The 24,724-nt window shown below is 38.1% G+C and overlaps 1 protein-coding gene across 1 annotated transcript in view; it reads left to right on the top strand.

Annotated features, from left to right (window-relative positions):
* The window catches only part of DTWD2 (DTW motif tRNA-uridine aminocarboxypropyltransferase 2), an 86,764-nt gene that overhangs the window by 40,425 nt on the left and 21,615 nt on the right, over positions 1-24,724 (top strand). The window contains exon 4 of the mRNA XM_075078574.1: positions 5,898-6,087. Coding sequence (XP_074934675.1) covers positions 5,898-6,087 — 190 coding nt within the window. The remainder of the gene's footprint in view (positions 1-5,897; positions 6,088-24,724) is intronic.

The following is a 24,724-nucleotide window of genomic DNA, read 5'->3' as shown; positions in this document are numbered from 1 at the left end:
ACCTAAAAATGGTTAGAAAAGAGTACTCCAAGCCATCTGATCCTTCATATGCCTCCACTTTATTCTTTTCCTCTTTAGTTATTATTTAGAGACCCAGAGAGAAAAGACTAGATCTTGCTCTGCCTTGCAGGCTTCAGAGAAAGTAAAACCTCTTTTTAGCTGAGTGTATTTTTTAAGCAAGCCCTTTTTCTAGTAACATCCAACATTTTTGAATGTAAGGTCCCTTTAGTTCCTATCAAGTGTCACTTCTGTCACATTTTTATAATTACACTGCTTAATACTTACTCTACAGTAATTCACAAACCTAAGTCATGTCTTACAGGCAACCAAGCTATGTTCATTATTAGGTCTTTTCAGGTAACATCAACAAAAAACTGTTATAAACTGTTACAGTTGTAATACTTCCGAAATGAAACTTTAAGCTGTATTCTTCTTCTCCCCTCTTTTCTCCCCAATGGCAATTCAGAAGTCAATTAAATGATTGCCTTGTCTTGGGTGGAATCTTACAGAGCTGCACATTTTTTTCCTTGTTATGTATGTATGAGTGAATTGTGTATATTCATAATTTCATCAGAGATTCACTATATATTCTTCTGAGATTTTTACTTAATGATTGAGATTCATGGCTTTGAAGCCCAATCATAACAAGTGATAATTGCTGTTATAGTGCATAAATATGTGTGACAAAATAAATTAAGGATTTGCTTAATCGATTGTCTTCATGGAAATTAAGTTAACATAGAAGATTTTTGTATTTGAACTTCTTTACCACATCCACTTCTTTAGTGAGAAAACCTGTTTCTGAAGTAGCATGCAAATCGAAGTAATTCTAAAGCCTACTAGGTCTTGGTTATATGCTAAAGTATAGTACCTAAATTAAGAAGTACGTTCTCGTTATCACTCAGTTAGGAGTTTATACCATTCTTTTGCAGCATCTTTGAGAAAGGCTGAGGAGGAACAGACTGTTTAAGATATTTTTTTCATATGTAGCAATGTTATCTTTCTTTTATGCCCTGACTAACACAAAGCTGTGAATTCTTTAAAAGTCAACCACTGATCGGTAAGAAGAAAAGTACATGTTTAGAAATTCGGCTTCTCAGTCTCCTTTTGAAATTTGGTGGCTTCAAAGTGTCTGCCATCAGCATGTCTGTTCTGACTGAAATGGAAGATAAAATTGAAGTCCCCATTAATTCTCTGAAGTTAGCCATGCTTCATGCTAAGAAAGGTTTCTGCAAAAGTGCTATGTAAAGGTCTAGGACTATGATAAGGAATAAGATGTAGCTTAAAGTAGTCTCATACACTGACCAGAAACCACACTGCTCCTCACCCTCTACTTCCCCTCCCAGTTTAGCCCCTTGGGCTTACTGCTGTGCCTCTTTACCATGCGCATTGTCTTTGACTGTCTCCTGGTATTGAGCCACAGTCACACTCCAGCATTTGCAGCTGAGGTTTCAAAGATGGCAGGAAATGTCAGTATTCTGAACGCTGAGAAGAGGAGCTACAATTAAAGAGGAACTTCCTTCACCGAATTGTTCCTGAGTCCAGGTTGTCACAAACTAGCAGGCAAACTAATTTGTGGATACCTTACATAAACAAAGTTTGTTGTGAGGAATGTCGCTCAGCTATCTTGTCTACAGCAACTGCTGCCCCCAGCACAAACATCCCCCCTCATTCTGCATCTGAACTGCCGAAGCTGCATGTCTTGATGGCAGGCATGTTGTATTTTGCCATGTTCGAAGTCATAAGTGCTGTGAAACTATGTACTGCTTTATGTCACAAGATGGCAAGAAAAGCAGGACCATGTTTGCAACTGTGGGCAGCTGCTGTGTGAAATTCTTCCATCATCATCATCAACTGTTCCTTTGGTAGCTTGGACTAGCTTACTCTGGTGTGGCTGCTTGTGCTTGTGTTCCTAGCTTGTCCATGTGCTTATCCTACTAACTCAGCCTTCTGCTCCGAACTTACCTCTGTGTTTCTGTTGGGTTTAATTTCCCCACATATACAAGTCAAGCTGGAATACAGGATTATATTCCTGAATTTAAATAAAAGCAGCTTGAATTTAAAAGAAACCAAAAACCACCCAAAAGGATGAAGAGCTCACAGAAGTGTGGCTACAAGCCTGGTGAGATTTACTGAATTATTCTCTCAGCTCTAGCAATTTGGAGGTCTTGGGATCAGAGATGTGTCTTGCTAAGAAGTTGCTTATCTACCTCCTAGTGCAGTAATCTAGTGTGTGGCCTGAAATTTCTGTCTAGTCATTCTAAACAAGGAAGTCTGGACTACCAACTGACCTGATACTGAGTTTTTGATGCTACCCTTACTTTGCAGGGAATATTCAGGCAGGGATGAAAAGCAAAAATAAGTTTTCCTGCATAGCATAGGACTGAGCAAAGAGCTTTTGCTGTGTCTCTGAGGAGAGTTTCGAAACTGGCGTATATCCTTTAATATTTCATGAGTTGTCATGAATACAAACATCAGCCTTAATGAAATTGTCTCCTGTATTTTTAATAAGCCATACTATTTGTCTCAAATCACTCTTGTACTTAAACAATGGAATAAATTATTGGTATTCAAAAAAATCAATATTAACAGTGTTTGTGTTTTTATAGTAGGATTATATGCACTTACTTTTAGAAGGAAAGCTTTGTGAAGGTGAAATCTAATTCCTAGTCCTTTTACTTATATGCTGAACTAAGCTTAAAGCATATATGGAAAAAAAGTAGTACTGTAGGGTGTGGATCAGGTTTTCAAAGGAGCTCAGCAGGCAACAACTCTATTTCAGCATTATAGTGAAATGGCTAATTTTTCACCATTCTTTCCTGTAAATTTCCTTTTAAAAATATCTGACTCTTGCAGAGAAAATCCTGCCCTATAGCAGTATTTCAGAAGTAGTGTGTGATTAAATTCACTGTATTACAGTGTTTACCCAAAGCAAGCACATCGGAAGCATACTCTTGCTAAGTGGCTGTGAAAAATGATATTGTTGATATGTACTTGCCTTTTGAATGCCGTATCAATTTGTTCAGTTAACAGATTCATTTTTATTTACCAGAAACAAATTCAGTCTTACTAAGACTTTTCATATCTTTCACAGATCTAATTAAATGCAGATGAAGGATGTTCATAAAAACTGTTTTGGGAGACAAATTCTTAATGTTGGTAGTATGTGAGTAGGAAAGGTTTAATTGCACTGTGTATTAGCAATAACTAACAGTACGGAAAGCCTTAAAACCCAGCAAATACAAAACCTACAGTGGAATTAACAGGATGTACTTGTATAGAAATACAGTTTTTAAAAAAAATTTGTTTTAAACAAACTATATTCCTTTTTAAGCAAATCATTATGTGTTTATGTTTAGCTCATTCTTCCTGTGCTGTTCTAAGCCAGGAAGAACAAGCATGTTTTATGAATGGAAGATGCATGTTTTAATAAAGCTACTATTGTGGACTGTGACTGTCAGTGTGAATCATAACCTAGAAGGGGTTGTGCAGCATATTTTCCTGAGAACCTGTTCTTGTGAAAGGAAAAAGTACTAAATCACTCTCTGCATGTGCTCAGTGTCACTCCAGGATTAAGTCTATGGATAGTAAACTCTCTGAAGATAGCAGCAAATCCTACTAGTTTGCAGAGTGTTCTGAGTTCTTATGGCAATGTATGCATAATAAGCCCTGAAATCCTAGGTTAAATTTGTGGGAAAAATTTACAAAATTTGTTTGAACAACCCCCTGCCTTTGCTTTTGCATAAAAACTGTTGTAAACTGAAATGGCTGGATTTTTGTATGAATAAGCATTGAAAACCAATGCTTTCAACTGAATCATATTTAAAATACTAAGACTTCAGTTGAAGTGTTTGTAATATAAACTTGTAATGCTTCATAGTGATTACGCTTTTGGATTAGTTTTAAAAATTCTTTTTTTTGTTTGTTTTTAATCATATAAAATACGGTAATGATTTGAAAGCTCTGCTATCCAAGAATTAGGATACTTTGCTCTTTGAGGAGTTGGGTTCTCAAGGCAAACATCTGAAAATAATGACTGTTTTTCTAGATTTAAACCTTGAGTGCCAGGTAGTCTGTAGTGAGATACCCCCTTGGTTTTGATTTTATGTAGCATAATTCTTGGTTAAACTAAAGTGATACCAAATTACCATACTGTAAGTAGAGGTTTAAAAAAATAGTGGGTAGGGAAGTTTCCATGTACTTCTATTTGCCACAGACTTATCTTACAGATTTCCTGTCCCTATTTACACTTCTTTTCTGTTCATTTTGGAAGGAAAGAGCATTACTCTTTTTTTTAGTAAAAAATGTTGACAGTAATGAACCTTGTAGTGTTGAATCAGTCTGGTCTGTTTGCTGGGTGGGAGCAGGATGGTCAAATATTGCAATACTGGACACAGGTTTATTGGTACACTGAATTTAGTTTTTCTTTAATTTCAGATATTTCCCATATGGTCCTATATGAGTCTTTAGCTCAGGATCTCAATGTCTTAGGCATTGCAATTCTGCCTGAACCTGATAAAATTGTGTTTTCACATATATCGCCAGAAAGTGATAATGGAGTGCATAGTTTTAAGGGCACCCAGTATATGTCAACTCAAACCCCATTATTAACCATTTCTTTCTTCCCTAACCTATTTTTCTGTCGTGTCCCCCCCTGCCCCAAGAAAGGAGATCTCGCTTGATTGTTGGAGGAGTGGTGCAGGTGCCCAACTCCTGGGGTTTAAAAGCTGTGGGGTCACAGTAACATTACAAATTTCTCTGTGTGAACTTACATATCTACGTTGTCCCTGTGTCTGCGTCCGTGTTCCTGCACCTAGTGGTACTTGATAGGTAGCATGGAGGACCCACTTTGTGTGCTGGCTATTGTTAACCTTTTTCTGATACACGTTATCTGGCTTCCCCTTCCACTTCAGAGCACAGTCACATGCTATTTCAACTACATATTGCTCTTCTCCTCTTACCACATCAGTTACTCTTTGTAACTCTGAGGTATTATGCAGAATTAATTTCTTATTCTTTGTCACATGCTTCAGACAGTCATCCCTTGCTTTTTACTTCTTCCTGTTTTCCGACTGAGGCAATTCTGAAGAGTATGTGGTACTGCTGAAATTGATTACGACAAGTAATGAAGTTCGTGTTACAAGGCCATTTCTCACATTCTCCCGTACCAGCCTACTTGACTAGGTGGTTTTTGAGGCTTCTGATACCACTTAAATGACAATGCCTTTCATACATCTTTATAAACTAACTTCAGTGGTGTCATGCAAAAACTTAAGGAAAATCTGTGTACATTAAGTGAACACTTAATAGACAGTAGCTATTCCTCTGGTACCATTGCCAAATGTAGAAGCCAACAGGAAGGAAGAAGAGAATGAATAAGTTTGGGGACTCTAACTGTAGAATAGTAATTTAAAAAAATGGAGACGGTGAAATTTCAAAAAACCCATCCTGTAGATGTGAACTATGAATTACTAGTTTTCTTTACATAGGGTTCAAAATGGGATGATTGTAATATTTTTGTGTCAAGTGCTTGAACAAACTTTGCTAGAATACATGTTAAATTTTGATAAACAATTCAAAACATCTTTGGGTCAAATAGACATTAAAGATTTAATGATTAAAGCATTGGAAACTATTCCTTCTACATTGCTTTATCAAGCTTTCATTGATTACTTTTGTGGGTGGTTTTTTCCTCGCCCCTTAGGAGCTGAGGGAGAAGCAATGACTTTTGAGGTGTTGGAAAGGCAAAGTGGTGGCTGAGCAATGGACTTTCTTTGAAACTTAAGTAAAATTTTGAGATGATTACTGGGAGTTAGTAACTTGGAATATCTAGAAGTATGTATTTGTCATGAAAACTTTTAATAATTATTGTTACTTTGTGTGTCTGTGCATTGAAGGTATCCTGAATTAGCAACTGTGTGCAGAAATCCCAATACTCTCATTTTGTATCCTGGAGCTGAAGCAACCAATTTGGAAGAAGTCGCTGTGATGTGTTCTAATCCATCTGTTCTGATCATCATTGATGGAACATGGAGTCAGGCTAAAGATATATTTTACAAAAATTCTCTCTTCCAGCTTCCCAAGCAGGTGAGTTGTATGTACAAGAAAAATTTTATGTGTCTAATAGATGCTTGCTTCCTGACCAGCCAGAAGGGAGTGTTTTTGTAAGGATGAAAATCATGGAAAACTTTTTTTTCCTTCTCAGCTGTAACCAGCCGACAAGATAAGGAAAACTTGATCAATCAAATGAAATGACCTATAAGATTGTGAGAAAGATGTCTGTAAATATTGGGGGTTTTCACTTTGCCACTTGAAATTTGTTTTTGTTTGTTTTGAGTTAATGTGTCTAATTTCATAGTGAATCATTGTTTTGCAGAAGTGAAAACTGGTTTGTGTAGGAAATTTTTGCCTCTCGCCTAAGATGTTAGAACATATACAATGAAATAAGCATATTTTTTCCCCTGCAGAAGTATTTTGCATTGTAGTAATATGAAAGCTGAAAGTAGGATTTTGTAGCCTCTTATGAAAGTGTCACACTCTTGCCCACATGTTTGGTCTCCACCATATTAAAAACTTTGACTTTTGGCAAATGTTCCATAGAATTTAAGCAGAACAAATACTGGCCATGTGTGGTCTGGGGCGGGTTCTTGGGCTTTTTTGGTTAGTGTTTTTTTTTTGCCCTGTTCCTTAGGAACATTGACACCCACCCTCCTGAACTGCCAAACAAGGCTTAAGCTGTGGTTATACAATGATTACAGCTGCCCCTGCTGTAATGAAAATACCAACTGGATTGTAATACAATGTTAATAATATTAGTGGACACATGTTCCCGTTGCTGCATTGTGAATGGTATGACACTATTTTTCAAGGAATTTTTAGTGGGTAATTGAGTGCGGCACAGGAGTCTTGAATGTAAGTTTTGAAGGTATACTTAATCTCATGTGACTCAGTTGCTGTTACTGAGTGAGTTTTTCCCGTTATTACATTAAACTCATATTTATGTCATATAAACACACCAGATGGCATTTCCTTATGTACTACAATGGTGTGTCTGAGTTAAATGCTGAAATTACAGATTTTTTAGGAAAGGCTCTGATTTTAAACGCTGTAGTTTGGTATCTGAATTGTGCATCATTCATTACCAGTTTCTCTGAAATCCAGAAGATGGGAAATGTTACCGGTTGGATTCTTCATAGCTTTGAAAGGAAATGTAACTTTTTGTTTTTGTAGTTTTGTCATATGCTTGTCAAAGGAGCATGGAAAAACTGGTCAAACCGTTACATTTCTTCTGTTTCTGGAACTTGTCTGTAATACCATAAGTTTGAATTTGTTTGGAAGTCAAATTGCTATCTAAAGTTCAGCACTGCTATCTAAAGTTTAGCACTGCTATCGCTTGAGGTTTCCTCTTGTGTTGGCTCTTAAAATGAGGTTCTTGATTTTGCTCCTGAGTCAGTTCCCTACAGTCAGGCTGGTAGGGAGCTGGGGAGTGGCAGAGCACGCAGCTCCTGGAAGGGTGAAGGGCCTATGGGCCTTCTGAACTGTCAAATGCAATGAACACAGCTATTTTGTAAGCAGCTGTTTTAATTCCAGTCTTTGTACTCATTTATAACTGGTTCGCAGTTTCTCATTTATTGTGCTTTTTAAAAACTTCTGCGGACTCTAGGCTTTTGGTGTGAATTCACAAATAAGTGTTAAGAAGTATTTTGTTTCCATTAGCTAGCTCAGTTTGGCTGTCCAAAATCATATATAGGAGAAGTTTTGCTACAGATCAAAATGGGGCAGAATTTTGTCCTGATTACTTGGGTTCTTGTAGGTGGCATGATGCCTGTAAGATATTTCTACCCATATATTGTTATAATAGTGTGTCGCGGTGGAAAGTTTTTCAACATGTATAAAAAATACTGCCCGCTGGGTGGTATAAACAAGGATTTTATTTCTAGTTCTCGAGTATTTCCATAAGACTAGGATTTTTTTCTCCAGGTTTAATTTATTGACAAAGCTGCCATTTTCTTTCAGGGGCATTATTGAAAGCACATTGTAGAAAAAGTATTAATACCAACAGTTTTACTAATAGAAAAAATTTTCATCATTGTTGGATCACCTTTTCATCAGTGCAAAGATTACTACCCCTTCAGGAGGGGAGAGAAGGTGGCAATTTGCAAACTTAAAGACCAAAGCCTTATGACTATGATGTTAGAACAGTTTAAATGGAGTCTGTTAGTCAATATGCTACTAATTCAAAAAAAGAGCTACTGTAAGTCTCTTAAGTAATTTGCTTTATGGTCTGAAATCCCTTTTATATCAAATCTGGGAGTTCCTTTTAGGCTCTTACTATAGTATAGCAATTGGGTTATATTGGTGTGAGTGAAACAGAAGAGTAGATTCTAGGTTTTAGTTAAATAATTTTGGCTGTCAGAGGAAGGTGGTGAAACAGAAGGAATTTACATCTGTAAACTTAAGGAATTGATTTCAAGGTATTTCAATTTAACTGCAGCTTTGTGAATAGATTTTATGGAATTTATCTCACTGCAATCCATTTCAAATTTTGCAGAACATTTGTATATGCTGAGGCACCTGGCCACAGATACGTGACTTGCCTTTAAGTGAGAAAGTGTTTCCATTCATAATCTTTTGAGCCCTACTAAATTTCCTAGCATAAGGTCAAAAAATCGCAAATTCTGTAAACTAGCTATTCTCAATTGCAGAGTGTATTCCTGAGTTAGAAAAAGCAGAAGAAAACACCTTTCCTGATTCACTTGGAGGGAGGGCTAGATAAAGGAAAAAAATTGGTTGTTCTTCCTGTCCCTTTTAAAACTTGCAAAATAGTTTCAGCTCTGCTAGCCAAAGCCAGTAGTCGTTCCAATTATTCTTGTTGTTTTGCAGCTTCTTCCACTCCCCACGCCCACTACACCCCCGCCGTTTCCTGGGAGAAACAGATTAATATCTGCAAAGATCAAATTGTTGCAGCTGAACTTCAGCCTGCTATTCCACAACAACCCTTTCCTATTGATTTGTACTGTGATTAGCGTCCATTTCTTGAAAATTAACTTAGGGAGTAGCATAGCTGTTCTAGATGGCCTTCCTTTTTGCTTCCCTTCTCTTACATACTTGCTGCTGACAGAACTTCCTCTCAGTGGGTACACGTAAGACAAGTAATCTCTGCAAAACCTGGAACAAACCAAAGAGTATTGCATGTTTTCTGACATTGTTTTTTCATCCAGTCATTTTAAAGGTGTGTTTTCGTGCAGTTATTTTAAAACTGACTTATTTACTTCTGTTGTGTGTAATTCAACTTTGAAGTCCATGCCACCTTCCTCTATAAAGCTGAAACCTGATCATTGTTCTGGTTGTTTTGGGGTTTTTTCCTACTGACAGACTGTCTTCGGTAGTGGATTTTGATTTTTGGAAGATCAGTTATTTGAGTGTTTTCCAGGTGATTGCTGCTTTATGGCACTTAACTACTACCTCTGTCTCCCCATAGTCAGTGTTTTTGGCAGATCAGATTGGTAGGAACGTTATGATATGAGAGACAACTGTGTGCAGATAATCCATTTTGTTATCTGTCTCCTCTTCTTAAATAGCATCATCTTCGATTTCTCTTTCATTATGGTGTTGAGAGTAGCTTCTGGGCTGTTAGTTACTCAGCTTAGATTACTGCTATTTCCTAATAATTGCTGTGGTAGAACCTATTTCTTTTCCTGCACTGTAAACTATAAAATTTTATTTTTCTCTAATCAGTTGTTAACAAGTAAGCTAAATTTAGATTCTAATGACCTGTTGAAATACAAATAGCTGAACCTGAAAGAAATTGACAGTATTTCTTTGTTTAGAAAAAAGCTAGTGTGTTGCATATAATTTTACTGTAGTACCTGGACTTTTTGGTAATGATGTTTGTCTCATTTAATTTTATTCCTAATTAACACTTATTTCTCTCTGCATGACTTTTGCACATTTTTGCTGAGAAAAACAAATCAGCAGCCAGCTAGCGAGTGAAACAATTGTTGATTACAACAGATAATTATTGAAAATAATCAAGGGAATTAACTAACATGGGCTGAAGTCCTATTTCCATATGGGAAAGGTGTTGGAAATAAAGTATTTTCCAGATACCTTCTTTAAATAAGTTCATGCTGGAATTATTTTCCCCCTGTGTTATAGTTCCATTTTGCCTGTGAACCATACTTTTATTTAAATGAGTGTAAAGAAGATAGTTAGTCATGCATAAACCAGCAGAATTCATTAAGTAGTAAAAAGTGAAACGAGATAGTTGGTCTAGTTTTGTCCAATAGTTGAAAAGTTCTTCAAGCTCAGAACTGCACTGTTCCAAAGAGCAAAACTTTATATATTCCTAATGTAAATGCAGGGGCATAAAAAGAATCTGTATTATGTGTAGAACTATGATGTTTGTTTTAACCTGCCAAGCATAGGTTGGCATCGAGTAAATAAGGTGCAGAAAATAATACTTCTGGATAGATTCTCCTCTTACCTAAACTTCGGTATTACAAATAAATTAATTTCGCCACACTGATGTGACTAGAACATCACCTGAGGTGCCTGTCAGAAACTGCTGACAAGAAACATATCTATGAACAAAATACGCCATCCAAATTCTGCTGTACCTGTTTCTGATTGCAGTAAGTGTCTGAGATGACAGAATTGAAGTTATTAATCTGGTTTGTGCATTACCATTGCGGAAGAACTCAATGTTAAAAATAAATTCCTTAAAATTCTTTTTTTTTTTCAAAGTTCCAGCTTTTTGGTTTTTGTAACAAGTACGTAATGATCTATTAGGCCTTTTGGCTTATCTGTATTACTTTATCTTATGGCAGGAATGAAAGAATCCATGGGTGAAATTTTAGGGGTCATAAAAGATATTTATTCAGAGTAGAGTTCCATAGAGACTCTGGAAACTACCAGGTCACTAATACCCAGGCCTTGATATACATTTGAGAATTTACGGTGTTCCTTTCAGACTTACTCTTAAGTTTCATAATTAACTTCAGTTCTCCATGTGGGACCACTTCTTTATGCTGTGGTTTGTTTTTTTTTTTCTTTCACACGAGACCCCCTGCAAAGGCTGCTGGACCAGAGTCATAGAACCATAGAATGGCCCACGTTGGAAGGGACCTCAGAAGATCATCTGGTCCACACTTTTGTGGGAAAGGAAATCTGGATGAGATTATTTAGCACCTTGTCCGGTCACATCTTGAAAACCTCCAGTGATGGGGACTCCACCATGTCCCTGCAGAGGTAGTTTCAGTGACTGATTATTCTCACTGTAAAAAATGTTCTTATATTGGGGTGAAACTTCTCCCAGTGCAACTTGTACCTGTTGCCCCTTATCCTCTCCATGTGGCTCCTTGTGAAGAGAGAGTCTGTATCCTCTTTGTAGCTGCTTTTTAAGTACTGCCCTTTAAGACCTGTGATGAGGTCCCCCCTGAGCCTTCTATTCTTCTAGGAGAAAAGAAGTATTGCAGTGCTAGATGAGGTATTAGTCAAATACCGAAGACGATGTACCCTTCAAGTCTGAAGAGACTCCAATGTTTAATTCCATTTTCAAGTGTTGACACTTTGAGTCTTAAAAGGATATCTGCATTACACTTGAGAGGTTGTTTTCCTGATTGTGCATATGTCCTTGAGATAGTTTTGAAGCAACCAGTTTAAACTAGTCTGTCATATATAAATCTCAGTAGCAATCTTACCACAGCAGTTTGTGGTCACAGCATGTGCTGTGTAAGTGTGGTCGTGATCCTGGTAAACAGTGGCTTCAGCCAATGCCATTCAGTACTAACTGAATTGAACCTAGCTACATAAACGCTCATATGGTCTAATCATTTGCTGAAAGTTGACGAGAAGTGGACTAAATACATCTGTATTTTGCCATTTTACCTTCCTACATTGTTTTAGGCCTTGTAGTGGAGCGTAAAATATAATTAGTATCCCTTAGGCTGTTAAAATGTTCTCTTTATTAAAATAATGGACAGAAAAATTATGGATCATTTAACACACAAATGATTCTTCTAAAATTCTGAAATCCTGCCTAATGCAAAACGGAACTGAAAAGGTCTTTGATGTGGTGGGGCGAGTGAAAATAATGTAATGAAAGTAAAGTAAGATACTATGCCAAGAAACCTGGAAAAGTGAGCAGTAGTATTGACTATGCTGCATGGAACATTTTTGCTTTTTGAGATAGTACCACTAAATGGTGATAGAGATGAGCATCAGTGTGGAAAACTGAAATATTAAATATTTGCTGGATATTCTCATCGGTCCTCTTGTAGTTGATACTTATACTTGTCCCTACACATCTGTCTGGATACATATATTTTTCTAAAACAGTGTTAGGACATAATAGTGTTTCTTCATTGAATTTCTTTTTAAGGGTGGAATGATACTCATGATAAAATGGCAGGCAGAGAGAGACTGTTAGTGTTTTACATACTTAGAACTTATTCTGAAAAAGTCCAATTAGAATTAATATTCTTCTTTAGTTTTCTTCTTTTGTTCTGTGATTTTGAGTGAAATGTGTTTTTCTAAAAGGTTAATAATTTCATAAGAACTATTGATATTTAATATGTATTAAAAACAATCCAGTAAAAAGAAATAATTTCCTTGAGATTTACTTTACTATGACTTTAGACTTCACTAAGATATTAGAATGTATTTGTGTACTACAGGAAATGAAAAAAATTTGCTGCTTACAAACAAATCTCCTCTTACTGTAGGAGCCTATTACACCAGAAAGACTAGGTATAAATCACATGTCATGTGATCTTGTAGAAACTTAATTTGCCCCAAAGGGTTTTCTGGATTTAAAAATGTTATGTTTTGTACAAAATTTTGTGAATGTAGGAGCAAAGGTAAGTGTGTGGGTGTTAATCTGGATCCCTCTGTATGTGAACATGGAGAAAAACGTGTAACTACATGATAGCCCCGAAAGTTCACGAATTGGTCTTCCAGATGCTAGTTGTTAACAGCATACTCTTGTACCTTCACTCCCGCGCAGTGCGCACATTTATAGAGGGGTAAAGACTTCGCAGAAGTGAACTATTGGATATGATTTATCACTGCAGTGAGTCACAGACTTTCCTTCTGAGGAAGTTCTGATGCACTGAGTTATCAAGCAATGATGTAAATGATCATACTCTAAGCCCTTGGGGAAAAATAAGAGCAGACAGCAGGAGTATCAAAAACGTTGCTAGCATATTTGCTTCTTTGTGCATACTTGAATTCTGCATTGCACGGATGATGGGCTTTAACAGTTGCAGTTACAGCCTGTCTGAATTAACACTCTGTACTTATCTGATCTTTTTTAAAGGAAAAGAATGTTCTGCTGTTTCTACCCTTCCTTTTATTGGAATTGGATAGCAAGTCTTGTTTTAAAGGTTAAAAAAATTCTTAGTGAAAATGAAAAATGCAGTTTCTTGTGAAGAATTAATAAGTGTATTAGAATATTTTTTTAAACTATGATGGGTAGTTTGGTTGTTACTAAATCTACCAGAGCTAAAAATCAGTGTTTGGTTTGATTTTTATTTTATATGCTAGTTGATACTTGCTATTATTCAAATTACATGGAGCTGTTTTAATGACACTGTTGGAGTTCTCAAGTGCAGAAATAGCTTCATAGAAAAAAAAAAAAAAAGGTTTTCCCATGTTGAAGCATGACCTAACTGGCTTTAGTCTCTTAGATCAAGTTTAAAGGTTATATTTTGTGGTTTGAATGTTATTTCAGCTTTGCTTGTGCCGTCCTGGTAGTACAGTGCTAAGCAGAACTTGTGCTGTGACTTCAGGCAGTCAGTCATCCATGAGACCAGTAGTGCTCAGTGAAGACACCAGTGGAGCATGGAACAATGCAGAGGCTATGTTTAAGCACTGCGTACACAACTGTGTGTTAAACTAAGTGGTCATTTTTTGCTGAGATGAACTAGAGGTACTTGTGCAATCCACTATAACATCTGAATAGTTAAAATTAGCAGTTGTGTGGTAAAAGATTATAATTAATAAAACTGTAAGCAAACTCAAGCACTCTTATGGATTAAATTTTGTTCAACCTGTAACGGTGTTCTGTTTCGTCTTTCTCATTGAGCTAGACACCATGGCCAACACTCTAGGGTTTTTCTGGCTTTTTCCTATTTCTACATTATTTCCTGTTTTCCTATGTTACAGTTAATCTTTAAATACTCTGTAAATGGTCTCTATCTGAATAAGGAGGTTTTTTTTTACGTTTTGAACCTCTGGGTTGATATTGCAGTTTTGCAAGATCAAAATGAGTAGAATGTCGTTATATTTGGAATTTAAGGTGGCCCGTTTTTGTCCCAGAAAGAAAATGAGGTAGATATGACAGTATCTAAAGAAAGGGAATATTAAAGGAAAAGAGGATATAATTCCTGCAGGCATTATCTGTAAATGAAAAAGAAACTGTTTTAACTAAAATTCTTCAACAAATGGCAGTTTGAGCCTTTAATCAATGTTCTGTGGGTAGAAAAGAGCTATTTTAGTAATGAAGAGATTAGTAATTCTTAATTGTAAGATATACTACAAAGACACAATAAATTGGAGGCACTAGAAGATCACATTTAATTGTGTTCCTTCACAGCTTCACTGATTTTGGGTAATACAAATTGCTATACTGAATCAGTTTAAAGATACTGTAGGATATTTTAATAAACTTTGTTGTTGTTTTAAATTGGCATTAAAATCTAACGATCTTCAATAAAAAGCTCTTTTAATCAACAGCTCAGTCAGCAGAGCTTTTTTTCTTTGAAAACAATCTTTTGAGAAATTTAAATTAAAGTCCCAGAGGAAATATTTATGAATCTAACATATTTAACTTTATCAGAAGGACTTAAACACGTGTCTTGATCCAGAATCATTCTTATTGTGTGGAATTTTTACAAACGACAAAACATGAGCTTGGACAAACTGTTATACTTTATACCAGAAACTTATGAGGCGCATGGCTTAAGGTGACTTTTATAGTTTTTAATATGGTTACATTGATTATTTCTTGTACGCCATGAGTTGGCACCCTCTAGAGAAGCACATTATCCCAAGATGTTTTGCATAGCCACAACTGAGAAAGAGGCCACAAGCATTAGAGCATGCACTGCAGGCTTTCTTGCGACAGCTGTTGTGGTTTGCAAAGGTGATACAGAGAAAGTATTCCGTTAACTTCGAGCAGCGGATGCAATTAGTTCAGAGGGAAGAACGAGCTGGTTTGCACAGCAGGCATGGTTGGCACAGTTGGGCTGGTAGTGTATTGTATGAAGCAATCACAGAGCACTGTGGGCAAAGCTGCTTCTGTTTATGAGGAGATAAGTATAGCATAGTGGGAACAGATGGCTAAAAAAACATTTGACCTTCTACTCCTTCAGCACCAAAAAAGGGTTGAAAAATTAACCTAGTGACAAGCACACATATAAAAATGTAGGCAAGCTATCCCAAGTACTCACTGCCTTATCAGAAGTAGGTAATACCGTGAATCAGTTTTATTTATGTGTATTTATATATGAATGTATATTTATTTATGTACTGGGCCGCTGTTGTAAATCAAAGCATCTACCATCTAAAACCTGAGTCAATTATTTCTATTGCCTGATATCTTTTTTTTTTTTGAATAGCCAGTGAAAATCTTTTTGGGATCATTATGCTTATGCTGTATAGTTCTAAAAAACAAGAATTATCTATCCTTTTAAAATCTTTGAAAGTGCTACATGCTTAATTTTGAGAATTGGGGTGGGGGAGGAATTAATATACTGGTATTCAGGCATCAAAAAATAATTTAAACGGAATGTACAGTGATGTCTGAAAACTGTGAGTGTTCCCCTGTAATTTTAAGCTGACATCAGTCTAGCCAACAGTCAAAAGAAATATGATTTCAGATGGTCAGGAAAGGGATGTAAAGTGTAGTTCACTTTTAATTATTTTGCTTTTTCTTCCTGTGTTGTTGTACATAACGTTTATAGCTAACAATGTGTAATTCCTTGACTTTCTGTACATCTCAGAAGAGCACAGTATGTTTATATGAAGTTAGGAGTACTCCAGTTGTAATGTTACCATTTGCACAGGTTGCAGAACTTTTTGCTTCTAGCTTAATTTGCTGCAGTTCTGAATGTGGTGCCTGCTTGTGCATGAGCGGGCAGGGTTTGAGGCAGGGGGTAACTTCATATTCACTGTGACTGTATAATTCTTTGTTGATGCATGCCTCTGCTACTTAATGGGCATAATAATGTCAGCAGCATCATGCCAACAAATTATCCTATTTATACATTCATCGCAGCATTGCTGTTATTCAGATATTCAACACCTCATTTTCTTTTCCCATCATGCCTTCACAATTTCTGACACATCTATTTTGTTTTCCTTATACTTGCCTTGTTATATGAAAATTGGTATTATCAGCTAAAATCTGGTTTCTTACAGCACATTTTTAACCCTTGAGATTTAATGTTCAATTCACCTTGCACTATATGCCTAAATCTGCTTGACTAGTGGTGAGCATTTATGAGCATATGCTTGTACTGATACAAGCACCAGTCTTAAGTGAGTTGATATTTTGATATCTGAGTTAAGATTATGCTTGTGATCTGTCTTGCTGTTCTCTCTCTCCCTCCTCACCCTTCCATCCCTGAGATGGGATTTATTTTCCTAACCAGCTTCCTCAGAGCCCAGCATGTGACTTTTTAAAGACTTCTAGCAGATCTGTGAGCAGTCTTGCTTAAGCTTTTAAAAAATGAGAGGTAGCTTTGAGATCAGGGAATCATCAGTAAATGTGACTTATCGTAACTAGCATTTTAACAGTAGAAAGTGATTTGTGTATTTCTTCTGCAGGAGAAGTGAAAGTACCAAATGCCAACTTGGCAATATATGGCAGAAGCGCTCAGAAATGACAAGAATTTACGGGTACAGACTTTGATTGTTATTCAGGGGTTTTGGCAAAAACTGACTACAGTAATTTTAGTGAATATTTAGAGACTTTGGAAGCTAGAGCTTTTGATTGGTCTTGAGAGCATCTATTTGCAGTAATCCTTGGAGAAGAACAACTTTTAATAGTCAGAAGCTATTTCAACTGATGCAAAGCAAGCTTGCTATGTGAGCAGTTTTAATGAGGGACACATCATTTAAAATCATAATTATCATTTTGCTGATCTATACACCTGTCAATACTTGGCACACAGATTGAATATCTGTGTTAGAAAAGGTGCTAATCTCCTGTGTGTTAGACACCATGATGTGTATATAAGGACGTGCAGCCCCTTCTAAGGAGGTGAAGTCATTCCTACCAATGCTTTAAACCTCCAGGACACTTGATGCAAAGGAAGTTCTCAGAGGAAGGGTAAAGTATCCCAGCATGTATCCCAGCATGATCGTTTGGCCACAAAATTTATGTTCAGCTCTAGAGTTGTCAGTTTTCTGAGGACAATCATGCCTCATTGCCATCTCAGTCAACAGTGGAGACTTGGAGGGTGTGGGCATCAGGAAGTCAGAACGTCTCCACAGTCTAAGATTATCACAGTCCCTGATCGTTTGTCTGCATGTTACTGGCTGTGTCCTGTCATGTATCTAGGGAGGCTGCAGTAATACAGGTACCAAATAAATAAATGGAAAAGATGATAAAGAATAGAATTAGAAGATCCGTGGATAAATATGCAGTATTGGGTTAGCCCAATGCAGCTATTAAAAACAGATGACATATCTCACAAGTTTACTGGAGCTCTTTACCCACCTGCTTCATGGCTCCTTCAGAAGCAATCTGACTGAAGTGGTGTGCAGAGGTGACTTTTGGCGGGTGCCCTCACCAAATACCCACAAAAAAACTGTGCATCGTAAGAAGAAATACTGTCTTGTGAAAAATATTAAACAGGGTAACAGTAACTGGTCTGTTTTCATAGTGACTGTAATTTTATGTTTTGGAGAGATGTCGTCAGTGGAGCCCCCAGTGAATCCATGCTGTTCACCATATTCTGAAGTAATGCAAAGGAGGTTTTACTGGTTAAGTGCTAAAATTTTGTCGTGACATTAAGTTAGAGTGGTAATGAGAAGGGCCAGCTGTGAAGAGCTGTAGAAAGACTATGAAGCTCAGTATCTGGACATTAACATAGCACAGGAAATTCACTGTAGATAAATGGTAATGAAAGCATACATCAAAAATTATCCTAATTTTGCTTTTCTTAGGAAAAAAAAAAAGCTCTTAACTGGGCACATTACTCAGCAATGAGATTTTGGGATTATAATAACACTTTCCATGAAAATCTCAGTTTGGTGCCGAAAAGCATTGAAAAATTAGGTTTAATGGTAGATGGACAGATGCTTGCTTGCATGCATGCTGTCTCTTTCAGGCCCACAGCCTAGAAGAGCTTCAAAGAAAGCCAGCAAATGATCAATGTATGGGTTGGGTTGCATATGAAAAAGAGCAAAGTGGGCTATTCTTTAGCTGGAAAGACAACTGGTCCAGCATGATAAAGATTTATGCATTTATAAGTGACACACAAAGGATAAATATAGACCAATTGTTGACTATCTTTGCGAATACATGAAATAAAAAGCATCGGAAGAAATAAGTAGTGAGGAATTCAGATGAAAAAATGGTAGCTCTTCAGACATATATCAAAGCACAGAATTATTCACAATTGGTATTTGTATATTTTCAAAGTTCGGAAAGTGACGGGACAAAATCATAGAACAAAAATCCATCAAGGATTAAATTGTTGTTAAATGCAAAAGGGTCCCTTCCAGCCTGCAAGATCCCCGAGTTGTTGTAGGCTAGAAAAACATTCAGAGGAAGTTTTTATACGTGTACTTCATTATAGGCTTCTGCTGTTTATGTTGTTTTTTTCCCACTGGGGACAGACGTAAACCCATACTTGGCATGTTAAATATTGTCTTGCCCCATACCTCCCCCAAAAGAGGAAGCAGAAAAAATAAATTGGGTAAAAAGATGAAATTATGCAGGGGAAAGTGAGCCAGGAGGAGATTGACACTGAGGCCCTGAAATTTGATGAGGCCTTATCTGGGTGGTGGTAGTGTAAATAAGGAGTAGCGACTGGTGGTGAGAATAGTACAACCCAAACCTCGAGAGAGGAGAGGGCAAGAAGTAATTTTTCCAGAGCCTCCGATCACATCATTTTGCCATCCTCATACAACTACTGTTGGCTCCTTCAGTATTAAAATTTGTTAAAATTGAGTCTTTTGTCTTTTTTTGTTTGTTTTCTTGAGGTATTTTCTGCACTTGTCTTCTGCAGATTCATTCATTTACTTGAGTTTCTGTCTTTCTCTTTTGTCCTTGTCTTTATACATGTTCAGTATAAGCTACTTCTAAGAAGACAGAAAACAGCCAATAGTTTGCTCTTTTTTATTTCCCATCTGTATAGCTACCTCTGATTTTTCTTAATCAGGCTTTTTTTTCTTTAACCCTCTCAGTGGTCTTTTGTGTTACTTGGTTGTCTTTTTTGTTTGTTTGTTTTGACTACTGGACTATTTGACTTAAAAAGCCATTTCTGAGATTTCACAGATCCTGTACTTGGTCACATTCCTCTTTTTATTTTAGATCTCCACTCCAGTGCAAGCTGTGTTTCACCAGCTCTCCCCATAACACTGTATTTTTAGATAACTATTTATTTTATAAAGTATTTTATCTTCAGCTTATGAGAAGGCGGAATTAAACTTTTTTTGACCTTACCACCTGATATTAGCCCAAAATCTTTTATAGAAACTATTTTGTTTCTGATTTTTTAATGAAAGTTCCTGCTATTGATAGAGACTTACAGCCATTCTGAAGGAGTGGTGGTTATGCAGGGTTAGTTATGAATCAAGGGGACAACTAGATGTGATTGATTTTTAAAAGTAAAATTTTAAAGGTAGCCCTCAGCATTTAAGAAGAAAAATTAGGACCAGTGTTTTGCTTCTCTTATTCATATGACAAATCAGTTACATTTAAGGTGAGTTTACTTGCTATTTTACTGTACAAATAAAAGATAGCAGAATTTGGTCCTTAGTTTTAGAATTTCGTTCCAAGAAACTTTCTCATACTACTATTCATGAAGGAAACTGCTGAATAGTGTAAGTAGTTGCTTTCTTGTAGTCCTTGAGCATGTGAACTTCAGTGTTTGATAGTAATTCTGGCATTTATTTAAAAAGACATTCTCATTTAAGGGCAGAACCCAAGTATCTAGCTACATTATCTGTGTACTCTTTGGACTTTACATACACAGAAGACAATCTTTCAAATTCAGGACCAGATTTGGAATTGTTAAATCGGCATGTCCCTAGGCAGTACCACTGTGGGTGAGATACTTTTTGCTTTGAGATTTCTTCACCAATGACAGTGAAGAAGTGAGATTTCAATTAGTTGATATTCTGTTAAGTAGTAGTAATCAAATGTGACAATAGATGAACTTCATACAAGACTCTCAACACGCAGTCTTTGTGGACTTGCTTCCATGACATGTAATGTGATAGCCTGTCCAGCACGTATTTGTACTTGAGTCCATTCCAGCTGAGTGGTCTCTTTATCCTGCTCAGCTATAAATTTTACCTGTTTGTATTTTACAGCCTTGGTGACTGGTTAGAGGTCTTATACAGTGTATACAAAAATTTCTCTTGCAAATCCTGAAATATAATTTTTTTTTTGTGATGAGGCATGAATTCAGAGGCAGCAACAGCTTCTAGTTTGTTGTGCCAAAGGCAGGGGGAGAAGACATGATTAACTGCTGAACCCCAAGATAAAATTCTTGTTTCCTAAAAACAGGAGATTGGTTCTTACATTGCCCGTGAGCTTCCAGAGATTGCTTTCTGTCCAAACAGCTCATTGTTTCAAAGTGAGAGAAAGACAGTGTCACTTGGCATACTGGGAAAAAGAATTACACAGAGTGTAGGGGGCTTCAGCAAGGTGAGCAGTAAGCAGGGGAATTGACAAAATGCATTGAAGAACTCCGGGTTCTCATGCTAAAGCATGAGATTTACAATTCATGCATCTGTCAGTTTCATTGTTTGCAATTAGTTAAGCATTTGTATTTTTATAGTAGCAATTATTACAGTTAGATATACACATAACTGTGAATGAAACAAATCTGGAGTTGAAATGCTGAAGCCCCTTGCACAATAAGCAATAAGAGGTGCTTATAGCTCTACAAAAGGGAGTAGGGGACTATCACTAGTATCCTCTTTCTTTAGTTAATATACAAAATTATGTATGGGGAATTTTATTTTTATTACAGCAGATTTTCATAAGTCCTAATAGACAGATGCATAAGGGAGAAAAAGCAAAACTGTTTATTCCATGGTCTGTGGTTGTCTACAAGGTTTTGTTGTCTCAGAAAATTAATTTCAACTTTTCTTGATATGGATTTCTTCACTAAAATACAAAACCATCCCACTAATAAAAAGAATTCCTGATAATTTAATCTCACAAAAAATACAATGGAGTTTAAAATAGTTTCCAACTTTATTTCAATGACCCTGATATAAACTGCAGGTAGATTGCCAGGAATTTTTTTTCAGATAACTGTTCTACATCTATGTAGAAGGGTTTTTCCTTTTTTTTTTAAATTATGCCATCTGAATAACTGGGAAAATCCAATTAATTGGATTTTCTTACAAGGCTGAAGAATAATAAAATCCTCCCCGTTGTAGCTTCTAGTAACAGAGCACCATGCGTGCTTCAGCTTTCAAAAAATTGTTAAACTGAGAATTAGATGGGAGACAATGGTTCTTACAAGTATTATGGGGAATACTGTGTAGTCACACTTTCTAATGCAAGGCTGGACCTTTTGTGCAATGCTTGATAATCTACAGATGGTAGAATTGCTCTCATTCTTTTGGTGTTGTACTCTGTAGCTAAATTAAGGAGGAGAGACAAATTTCCTTTAAAATAGCTATTAATAGTAAGCTGGAGCCACGCTGTCAGCTAGTGCCATTAAACACGTTTTGAGAAAAACGCAGCTGCAGGAAGCAGAACCCTGCTGTGCTGTTTTGTTGCTGCTGGGAATATGCGGGTGGGCTTACTTTATTTGTAGCATTACTTCGTTAGTTTTTCAGGTTTGAATACTATCCTGCTGCACCAGAGGTATGCCTCTTTTCCACAGCTCTGATTTCCCTCTTTCTCTGTAGCCCCAGCATTTTAACCTGTTTGTATTATCTCCTTTTCTTCTGTCACTCCTCATTTGCTTATGGTATGATTTGATTGCTGGATTTGTTGCAACCAAAACAATTTTACTGATTTTTAGTGTAATTTCAATAAACATAATTTGTTGTCAATAAAAAACCCTTCTAGTTACCCATTCTGGTAATAGAAAGAAAAAAACAAACACACACTTAAGGAAGGCTCCCCTTGTGTCTGTAAAACCTCTCCTCCCCCTGTTTGTTCTCCAGGCCCCTCACATGCCATGATTAGCCCATTCAGTGAGGGTACAGGGGGTTTCCAAACGGGAGGCTGGGGTCAGTGCCGGGTGGTTCCTCCCCAGGTGGCAGTCCCTCCCAGCACCCCACTGCTCGGCCACTGCTTGTGTGGCCGCTACTTAGGCTGCAGCCTCTGCTCGATCTGCTGCTAGTTTGCGTCCTGTCTCCCCTCTCCTCCTCCTGGTCTGCCACAATCTTTTTCTTTTTGTTTGCCTCCTCTCTCCTTCTCTGGCCTTGTTCCTTATTTTTTATTATTACTTTTCACCACTCTTTCTTAAATAGGTTTTTGTGCTGCGAACTCCTCTGGTTGGGTCAAAGGCACCACGCTTGGCTGATGGGCTCAGCTGTGACCTATGGTGGGTCAGTGGAGGATTAGGCAGCCCTTGGTCTCTTCTTGCTGCCCTTCTGCTACCAAAACCCTCAGCGAAGTGTTTTATTCATTTCAAGCTCTGCTTTTAGTGTTACTATAACCTAATTGACACATCTTATAAACTCTGCCCTAGACAAAAGGAAGGGATGTAAGTAAGGAAGGATGGAAGTAACAGTGTCTATATGTGCTCAGTGAAACTCCCTGTCTCTTCCCTGCAAAACACCAAAATCAAGAGCATTACAATAGTTTCAACATCTATATGCACTGCAACCTCCACCCCTTGTCACCCTGCATCAGGATATAGGTCCTGGTCTAGGTTCAACATTTCAACAACCTCTATTGAGACATGCATCCCTACCATCATAGCTTTTCAAATATTCATCTACTACGGCTTCCAAACTTGGTCCCTGGGCGTGGAGGGGTGTGGTGGTGGCGGCATTTCCTTTGTGGAAACAACAGGATTGACCCGTTGCTCCACGTACCCCTCCATCAGCTCATCCCAAAGGCTTTTTCCTCTACAGAGGACAGCATTTGCAAGTGACATAGGCCTGGACTCCACAGAACTCTGCTCTCTGGAGCCGTCACTGGTATCTCCCCAGCTCCAGTTTCCCCACATCACTGTAGCCATTTGTGGTGGGCTGACCTTGGCTGGCTGCCCGGTAACAACCCACCTGCTCTGTCACTCTCTGTCCTCCACAGAATGGAGAGAATATAAAACTAAAAGCTCTTGGGTCAAAATAAGGACATGGAGTTCACCTGCCAATTACTGTCACAGGCAAAACGGACTTGACTTGGGGATATTAATTTATTGCTAGTCAAACAGAGCGGGATAATAAGAACAAATCTGAAAAACACCCACCCTTCCTTTCCTCCCAGGCTCAACTTCACTCCTGATTCTTCTATCTCCCACCTGTGAGTGGTGCAGGGGGATGGGGAATGGGGGTTCTGGTTTTTCTCTGCTGCCCCTTCCTCCTTACACACTTCCCCTGCTCCAGCATGGGGTCCCTCCCACAGGAGACAGTCCTTCATGAACTCCTCCAGTGTGGGTGCTTTCCACAGGGTGCAGCCCTTCAGTAACAGACTGCTCCAGCACATGTCCCCCATGGGGCCACAGGCCCTGCTGGAAGACCTGGTCCTGCATGAGCTCTTCTCTGTGGGTTTCAGTTCCTGCCAGGAGCCAGCTCCTGTGCAGGCTCTCCACAGGGTCACAGCTTCCTTCAGGGCACATCCGCCTGCTGTAGTGGATCTTGTCCACAGGCTGCAGGGTGGAGGTCTGCTCAACTGTGGTCCTTTGTGGGCTGTGTGGTGAGAACCTATGTCAACATGGTCTTCACCACAGGCTGCAGGACAGTCCCTGCTCTGGCACCTCGACCACCTCCTCCTGCTCCTTCTTCACTGTCATTGGCATCAGGAGGGACGTTTCTCTCACATATTCTCACTCTTCTCCTGCAGCTGCTGTTGCACAATTTTTTTTACCCCTTCTTAAATATGTTATCCCAGAGGTGCTACCATCGTCACTGACAGGCTCAGCTTTGGCCAGCGGCAGATCTGTCTTGGAGCCGGCTAAAACTGGATATGTCCGATATGGGGGCAGCTCCTGGTGCATTCTCACAGAAGCCACCCCTGGTGGCCTCCTTTCCCCCACAAACACCTTGCTGTGTAAACCCAATACACCATTGCAGAGGTGTCTCCTGGGGCAATGGCTGTGGACCTCCCTCATTTAGATAATTTCACTCTTCTGAATGAAGGACTGTAACTAGAATGGTCTAATCAATCTGTGTTGTTAACTCACCATCAGGCTTCTCAATTTTCCTGTCCCAGATGTTGGGGTGCCTGCCTGGGACAGTTGCTCCCCACTTCGGCAGCGCCCTCCCTCCCTTCCCAGCGTGGACAGCAGCTTCCCACACTGGCCCCTCAGAACTGCTGGCTGCTGGTTCCCTTCCAAGCTAAGCACTTGCT

Source organism: Phalacrocorax aristotelis, chromosome Z, assembly GCF_949628215.1.
Source record: "Phalacrocorax aristotelis chromosome Z, bGulAri2.1, whole genome shotgun sequence".
Taxonomy (NCBI): domain Eukaryota; kingdom Metazoa; phylum Chordata; class Aves; order Suliformes; family Phalacrocoracidae; genus Phalacrocorax; species Phalacrocorax aristotelis.
Note: the sequence above shows the minus strand (reverse complement) of the source record. Positions and strands in the feature narration are given on the sequence as shown.